Raw genomic sequence first — 9393 nt, 5'->3', positions numbered from 1 at the left:
ATAACTGTGATCAAACTAAAGACTCTTCGAAGATACGAAGTGTGCAATATTACTATATAGGTACTCAAAATTAATATGAGAAACTGCATGTGTTACAGCTTTCCTGCAGCTCAGTGGTTAGAGCATGGCGTTAGCAACGCCAAGGTCATGGGTACGATCCCAGGGATTGCACAGGCTTAGAAACAAATGTGAAGTTTAATGCAATGTAAGTCGCTTTGGATAAAAGCATCTGCCAAATGCATAAATGTTAATGTTACATCAGCTTTAAAACAAAAAATGGAGTGTTAAAAAATTGACAGTAGTGTATATTTATATGAATAATTCATTAATATTCAATTAATAATAGATTAGTATTAGATTAATACTGCTCATTATATGCCACTCATTCACCATTACATAACCGCAGGTATTTTTTATAGGTAAATAATTTCACACTTTTACCTCCACACAGTCAAATCGAAGCTCAAGTGATGGTGTAATGGTGCTGCTTTTTATTTCATACAGTATTCATCATTTTGCATTATTGCACATTTAAGTTAGCTGTACAAACAATAGTGCAATTGACTATTACACATGTAACATGATGAGAAAGGTACCATGCAGCATAACAAACCGTCTAAAGCATCAGAGGTCATCATTCGAGTTCACACACACGTGACAGTGGACGGAGCTGCCCGCAGCTGCAGAGTGATATTAAAAGAAAAGAATAACACAGGGGCTGTAATAGAAACACGCTTGAGTAGGGCAGAAGACACATTTTAAACTTTTGCGTAAAGAGAAAAAGAAACCAAACAAGTTGCGACTGCCCTCTTTAGAACTTCAAGTTGGTAACCTTTATCAGATTTGTATTGAGGCAGACAGACTGCCATTTAGCAAAGATAGTGCACACCACAAACCCAAAGTCGGCCTATACATAAAACAATCAACATAATGATGGATGTTAGGAACTTCATAGATTGTACAGGCTATATTTTTCACAGGCACTGGTGGCTGCTCTGAAGGCAACTTTAAGTGATACTAATAATGGCCTTAGGATAACTGGGCAGGATTTATTGCTTTAGTTTGGCAGTCATTTAAGGGGAACACGTAAGAAACTGAGGAGGAGAAACCCTTCAACCTCTATATTTGGTCCGTGTGATGGGGCGAATGACTTCATTTTTGGTGACAAAAAAAATCGAATTAATGCTGCTGCATCTACATAACAAACGAAGTATTAAACAATTATCTGTTGCCAGTTTAGACCTCTTGCCACATGGGGGAAGATAAACTCAACAAATAACATAAAAGTATATAAAAATGACGCCATAAATGAACTATGACATCATCGGCTCTTAACCCAACCACTAAAATACAAATATAGGTCTTTATGAAAGATATATAAAACAAAAGTTAAAAAGGACATAAAAACTCACATTCACACAAACAGCCATAAATAAAACCAGAAAGATAACACGCACACAATGTGACAATATGCGCTTTCAGCAGATGAAAGACAGTGTACTTGAGCTGTTAGTCATAAAGCTAACATAAACAAGACGTACGGCTTCATAAAGCACAACAAAAGCTACAAGCTATGCTCTTATGGAAATGTACTGTATATTATGGGACGATAACGTTGCATAACAATAGTGTTTGATTATTTGTCTATCTTCAGTGTTTTAAAACAGAGGTCTATAGGATGCATTGAGAAGTCTGTCATTTACCTTCACAAGTACCAGAATGCAACGGGGCATCTGAATGAGCTTGTTTTATCCGTATCTAAGGATCACAGACTGTTGTGGCTACAGGTCGTGCAGTGTAGAGTTAGTGTAAGCTAACAGCTCAGTCAAGCAGCACCAGGCTCAACACGTTTCACAAATACACTCAAGCTAAAGATCCTTTGGTTTCAGTTCTACAGCTTAGAAAATCCTTCTCTCTCTCGCACAAACAAGCACACATCATCATCGGTTCTGAAAGTCTGAGCAATGACACTTGCTTCCGTTTCAAGGTCATGTAAGGTTTGATGAATGAGTTTAACAGCGAGTTGAACTGGAACCCCTGGAGAACACTGAAAGGAGAGCGAGTGTGCGTGTGCGTAAGTGTCATGGCAGCTTGTTTCCATCCTCGTCCTGCAGCACACCTCTCTCTGTCGTGATGCTTTTCCACTGTATCGTCCAAGTTTTTTGTCCGTTTGAAGGCCTCTGTGTCCCCTCTGGATTTCACCGGAGGTGTAGAAATGCTACCGTTGTGTCTCTTTGGTTTCCCCAGGCACCATCCATTCCCGTTGGTCAGCATCTTCTCCCTCCTGAATGAGTATCTACAACCACGTCTGAGTTTGTCACTGTGGCAAAGCTCCTCAGAGAGGCAATCAACCAGGACTGCATATGCGTATGTGTACATCAGAGTGTGTGCATGTGTGTGCGCAAATCATTCGTTCCTCACACCGGGTGAGAGGGCAGCTCAAGTAGGGAGGGGTGGAGCTTAGGGTTGGTGATGCAGTCATCCTTGCCTAGCTGGCGACGGGTGGCACTGAAGTAAGCATTCATCAGCTGCATGATCTCAGTCAACTGAGAGAGAGAGAGAGAGAGAGAGAGAGAGAGAGAGAGAGAGACTTTTAATAACTTTCCACCGTGAAATTTTTTCACATACACATCATGTCAGTGCTAAGAAACTCATACATTTCCTTGTATTACTATAATGCTAATGAACTGTATAAGGTGGGATGTCAAAAGTACAGGTAAGATAATAAAATAAACAATAAAAGAGGACAATACTAGTCTTGCCAGAGTATCTTTTCTTAACCCCAGGACACTTTTATTCTCTCAGTTATGCAATGTTGTATTCTTTCAGTTAAAGGTCCAGTGTAGAAAAAATTAGCGGCATCTAGTGGTGAGACTGCGAACTGCGAACGGCCCACTCCACACCCCAGCAAAAACACAACATTGTCACAATGTAGCCATAACATTATAACAACGAGCTCAAAAGGTTGATGTTTCTACATGTGTGCTGAAGTTGTCACAACGTTGTCACAAAGTTATCTTTTTAGGTTGTGTGTATGTTGTATGTACAACCAGCAAGCGACATTTAACCGTCACAGTACAGAAGCGCGAATATCAGCCTTTTAAATTTCAGCCGACAGCTGGGCTGTTTGTCGGAGAAGAGTCCGCTCTGCTTCATCGGAAGAATACGTGAGTGTTGCTTTTCATTTCTGTCACCAAAAAAGATTAAAAAATATCTGAATCAATACAATCTAACAAGGTAATCATAATGAGAATAAGAACGGGCGTTTTATGGTTTCGTTATAATTTCTACATATATATGTGACTTGCAGCTCAAATTCTTAGAAAATGGTCATAACTTTGTTGTTTTTGGGCATGTGTTTTTTCTATAACATTGGGAGATTTAAAAAAAGTCATATACTTGCTTGGAAAATGCTATTATGATGCTATACTTATGTGACGCTTCTTTTTTCAGCTGTCCAGTCAACTGAAGGCTGTTGAGCTGCCAGTATGACAGTTTACAGTTATGAATTTATTTTTAAATGATTATTAATTAAACCATATAGGTGTACTTATATATGTTTTGTTTTTGGAAGTGTAATTGTGTAACCCTTTTATTAGTGTGCACGTTTTTATAATAAAGCTAAATTATATATTATATATTATTATATATAAAGTTTACACAGGTTGGTGTTGATTACATGTTTTGCTGTAAACATTATAGAACCGTACTCATTATTAAATGTTCAAAAATCGATATTTATTTTGTGGTTATATAACAGCAAAATGTAGCGCAAATTGGTAATGCACAGAAATGAGTTGCTATGGAATCAAGGAAGGAGTTTGTCCGTTTAGGGCTACTGTAGAAACAACATGGTGAATTCCATGTAAGGGGACCCGCGGTCTATGCAGATAGAAATAGCTCATTCTAAGGTAATAAAAACATAACGCTTCATTGTGTAAGGTCTTTATACACCTCTGAACACATAGTTAGTATGTACAAATTATTTAGCATTTCTGTCAATAGATCCTCAAAAAAATACACTGGACCTTTAACGTTATGATAACGTTATATTAATGTTACGACAATGTTTACAAATGTACAGTGTAAAAGTCATTATATGTACGAACAGTGTGAAACCCAGAATAAGATTTAAAACCGTTTATAAAAAGAATCACACATGTTAAAAGCATACAGAAGTTAGATGTGACTGATGCACTTCCATATAGACACTTACAATCTGTCACACTGACTTCCATTATAAAAGCAATTACGGCTAACAGCAGCTATGGTTGAATGTTAATGACTGATAATGACTGAGCACCATTTTTAGTGCATGTGCGTGAGCTGGCAGAGATGTTCTTGCATCACTCAAAGGCTGGCAAAGGTGAAGTCAAGTGGTTTGCCAAGAAAACGTCAGAGACAGGCAGATTCATCAGCTTAAACGCACAGGAGTGAATTTACAGAGAACAGGTGTGAGTGAGCCCGCAGCTAATATCAGAAGTCAAACTGGTTCTCTCAGTGTTTCCATATGTGTGTGCACTGACTGTCACAGCTGGTCTGACCTGTATTCTGTAAGCGCTGCAGGGAGTTACAAACCCTTTGACATCACTGGCTTTCTAGATCTTGTTCTACCGAAAGTTAACTCTTAACCTCTGAATATTGAAAATGTATGGTAGGATGTCGTGGAGATGATGGCCCTTACCTTGGTGGTCTCAAAGAGCAGGTCGCGATCTCCTGCGGTGATCCTGAACGTGTTGCTATCAGAGACACCGTAGGAACAGATCTGACCAATAGGCAGAGACTCCAACGCTTCAGCCTCACCTTGACGATATAGAGACACGCAGGAAGCGGCCACGCCCAGCCACAACTTCTGAGAGAAACTTCCTGTAGAACTCTGTAAAACACAGGAGACAAACACAACTGTGGTCAAAAGATCTGTCCTGTGATCAGTGTTGGGTGTAACTAGTTACTAAGTAATTAGTTACTGTAATTTAATTACTTTTCCCTTGAAAAAGTAAAGTAAGGGATTACTCTTGTTTTTACTGTAATTTAATTACAGTTACTAAGTCTTTATAGTTCTATCTATACAGTTATTATAAGTCTAACTTTGCTAAATGTATGCTGTAATGTATCCTTCTCACATTTGTATACTTTGGTCAGTTAATAAGAATAATTTATGTCGGTATTTATTATTTATTTGAATGATTTAAATAAGCCGTTTCACGTCTATCCTTGAATCAATTCTAATCAAGGTTGATATAGGATATAGAAAGTAATTAGTAATAAGTAATTAAATACTTTTTGGAGAGAGTAATTTGTACAGTAATCTAATTACACTATTGAATATGGAATTAGCAACTAGTAATTAATTCCTTTTTCAGAGTAACTTACCCAACACTGCCTGTGATTACATTATCTCATTTGTTAATTCAAATCCTGAATAAAAACATAAATGAGCATTCTTACTATGTAAAAGTCCACTTCATAAAGCGTGCAGCCGAACCCCGACCACTGCCGTGCGATAGTGAGATAGGCGGCCATGGTGTCTCTGCGACTGTATCCCACCAGGGCTTTCCAGCGCTCTAAAATGGCCGACATCACCACGGCCCCCTCCTCCCTCAGCCTGGCCCGCAGTCTTTGGTCCTGTTCTTGACGTCGCTTGTGACCCCACAACGTCCCAGCCAGCAGGCCCCCGGGGAAGGAAGGGCAGCCAGGGGGATCCACAGGGGCCAGCAGGGCCCGGGCCTCCACCACCTCGGCGGGGAAGAGCTGCTCCAAAGGCGGGTACGGAGAGAGGGCGCTGAAATCTCCCAGAAGGCATTGCAGTCTGAGTGCCGCCAGGGAAAGGAGGTCATCCTCGCAGGCTGGCAGCTGCCCTCGCACCACCATCTCATGACACTGAGAGAGAAGGGAGGGAGGGAGTTTACCAAGTTCACTGTTTGTATATGTGCTTTTGATTAAACTGATAAAGACATTACGCATACATCTGTCAAAACGTGTAAAACTAATCCACATAAAACAAACAGAAGAATTGGAAAATTCCTTTTTCTTTCTGTGGCCCTGAACCTTTGTTTGCCATTTCATGCAGATATAAAACAATCTTAATAGCTGTTTGCAGACAGATCGAAACCGGCTTGGCAGCAGTTGTGTTACTCTAACCCTACTTTCATTGTCCAACGTTCTGAGGAAGATATTCATCATTAAGGCGAAAAGTTAGACAACACATTCCACTGAATGCTATTTCTTCTCACAGTTATTCCTTAAAGGTTGTTCCTTAAAAGTTATGTATAATATACATAACTATGTCTTCAGAGGTGTATAAAGATCTTACATAATGAAGCGTTATGTTTTTATTACCTTAGAATGAGCTACTTCTATCTACATACACCGTGGGTCCTCTTACATGGAATTCACCATGTGGCCCTGAACGGACAAACTGCTCTACAGAGCGCGTTTCGTAAATACGTTATCTCCTTCGGCAAAGAAGCAAATACTTAACGACATATTTGTCTTGTGAGAGCCACCATAGTGCTTTTAATGGGAGGAGCGGAGTGAGCCGGTGGTTGCAATTCACAACCTCACCACTAGATGCCACTGAAATCTCCACATTGCTCCTTTAAAAATGTTGATTTCAGTTTTACACTCAATAATCTGATTTGTCTATTTTTATGTTGTTTCTTTACCTGCTCATAGAGAAAGAGGTACTCGATGCTGTCTGTGCTGATGTTATCTGTGTCCAGCAGACAGTACAGTTTAAAGCACAGTCTCCATTGGCAGTCTGAATCTGGCTCTTTAGCTGACAGACTGGAAGAGAAGGGGGGGTTGTTAATGGAAAATGTATCAGATAGATCAGATATATATCAGATGGAATAGGTATCAGATATACATGTCAAGTGTAAGCAAACTTTATACTAAAAATACTCTGAACTCTTCGAGGAATGTACAACTCCGCTAAACAATGTTACAAATAACAAGCCAACTTTTTCACATTTAGCTGCAATTTTGCCATGTTTTTGTGCATATTTTTTTAAATTGCATACTCCAAATGCCTTGTTTGCTTGCTTTCTAAATGTTTAGCCCAGTTTTTTGTGTGTAATTTGGGTTCATGATTTATTGAAGCAGCTGCTCTATATTAATACAAAAATGAGCTATTTAGGTTAACATGAGTTCACACAAGAGGCAGGGCATAACAATAACAAACAAAATCCACCAACACTCCCTAAAACGCACGACTCAAGTCACCTCAACACATGACTCACTCTGATTTACACAGTCTTTCCTGCTGTATGTGCAGTTTTACATGTGCACGTTTGTGTGTGTGTGTGTGTGTGTGTGTGTGTGTGTACACGCGCTTCTGTGGGAGAAAGACAAGGCGTGTGTCCATGAACCAACTTCTGGGAACAGTTGGCACAGACACGTGCAGGAACACACTGCTACACACACAGACAGACACAAACACATTTCCGAGAATAAAGCGGATGCACGCAATTCTGGCTGCGATTGCTTATCTGTCCCGCAGCTTGCTTTTCACATCAGTTAAAACTGATGACATCAGTCTCACCTTGAGATTCCCACTGGAACACTGAATGCTAATAAAGGCCTGGTTGACCCGTGTTTCTTCTCACAGTGTGTGTGCGTGTGAGACTAAAATGGTCATGTATTATAGTACGACTCTGATAGTGTTTACCTAGTCTTCCAGGCTATTATCATGATGTATATCTTCGCTGCTGGACCGAAACCTCATATTTTAATTTTTTTCATGTTTTTTATAAATCATTACTCTCGGTCACCCTTCATGTTTTTTGTGGGTTTTACAAACATTTCACCAAAATAGCTTGTCAACTTTGACAACACAGAGTTTATGTAAAACAATCCAATGTTTTTTTTTTTTTTTTCCTGGCAGTTCCGATATATACAGTAATACAATAATACAGTTATTGAAAAGATTTATTAAAAGAGTTACTTTTCAAATCTGGTGATGACGTCAGCAATGATGGTGTTTCCTCCGATAGCTTTCTCCCAACATCCATTTTGCTCAAAGAGAGCAAATGTGTTTCGGCTGTCCTGCAGCCCAAGGCGCTCCCCCATCCTCCTCACAACCTGGAAAGATAAAATGAGGGAAAAATATTGAGAATCTTGCACATTTTGCATTTAAAACTGATAAACATACAGTTTCCCATAAAGTATTTGGAAATCTAATTCACACCTATAGATGTCTGAGAAATGTATGAAATAGAATAACAATGTACCATAGTTATTATAGCGTTTATTTTTAGACTTTTGGTTTAAAAGTTCATTTTAGTTAAAGTTTTAACAATTGTGCTGTATGCTTTTGTCATTTTATCATTTATTTGTTGATTTGTTATGTTGCTTTGTTATAATTTTAGTGCTTTAAACTTATATCAGTTTATTTTTGAGGCAACATTTCAATTTTTCATTAAGTTTAAAATTTTCCAATAATTTTAGGTCAATATTTTACTTGATTTCAATAAACAGAAACATTTTCAAAATTTATAAACTAAAATAACCTTGTATTAAACAAAGTGATACTGTATATCCAACCAAACGATGCCAGACCTCTTTCTCAGAAATAACCAATATTTAAATCTATTTTTGGAATTACATTTAACCAACTTCCCCAAAACTGCAAATCAAACTTTGAACTTTGTAATATTTGTATTAAGCCAAGAGATCAATCTGTGTCTTCTACATTCCATGTTGGTCAAACGACTTTTAGCTCTGCAAATTCTCAGGTCAGAGTTCACCAAATATGAACTTTGATAAGCAGCAAAAGACAGAACTTTTGCTTGCATTTCACACCTTAACACAAATGGATGAAAAAATGCTCCTTAGGGTACAACTGTGTGCATACACTTTTTACATTTATTGTTTTATAAAAGTGAGCTTGTGCTCTGTCTTGCAACATCTAATTCAATGACATACATATGTGAACAGCATTAGAGCCTCCTCTGGCTGTTATAAATTATTATACAGGAAACAGTTGTGTGTGTGTACCTCATTAGCCGTAGTGTGTGAGGTGATCGGCATCTGGCAGCAGCCTGGCCCAGGGTAGTGCACAGTGCACAGTATCTCCTGCCTTCCCATCAGCCCCTGGATCTCCTCCCATGAGGGCACACACTCACGGCTGCGCGTCTTCTCCAGAGCCTGTGATATGAATGACGCGTAGCTCTCCACCTCTGGATCCAAACTCGAACTCTGAACCCTGACACCAAAGAAAAAAGAAGGATCAATTATTGTTTGTTTTCAAACTGTGATGAAAAAATTTGCCAACATTAACCGAAGCTAAAACACAATGTATGTGATTCTGTACAATAATGATGACTAACTCTATGGGTAAAAAGTGTTGATGCTGTCGGGCGAAAAACCTTGTAAATCCATATTTCATGCATT

The 9393-nt window shown here is 38.9% G+C and overlaps 1 protein-coding gene across 1 annotated transcript in view; it reads right to left on the bottom strand.

The window, feature by feature from the left end:
- Nucleotides 1-411: 411 nt before the first annotated feature.
- Nucleotides 412-9393, bottom strand: part of plekhh3 (pleckstrin homology, MyTH4 and FERM domain containing H3) — a 41402-nt gene continuing 32420 nt past the window's right edge. The window contains 6 exon segments of the mRNA XM_057346178.1: nucleotides 412-2546; nucleotides 4685-4876; nucleotides 5449-5880; nucleotides 6666-6786; nucleotides 7946-8082; nucleotides 8998-9205. Of these exon segments, the coding sequence (XP_057202161.1) occupies nucleotides 2418-2546; nucleotides 4685-4876; nucleotides 5449-5880; nucleotides 6666-6786; nucleotides 7946-8082; nucleotides 8998-9205 (1219 nt within the window). The 3' untranslated portion in view covers nucleotides 412-2417.

Source organism: Triplophysa rosa, linkage group LG11 (genome assembly GCF_024868665.1).
Source record: "Triplophysa rosa linkage group LG11, Trosa_1v2, whole genome shotgun sequence".
Taxonomy (NCBI): Eukaryota; Metazoa; Chordata; class Actinopteri; order Cypriniformes; family Nemacheilidae; genus Triplophysa; species Triplophysa rosa.
The sequence above is the reverse complement of the archived record's forward strand: the minus strand, read 5'-3'. Positions and strand labels throughout refer to the sequence as shown.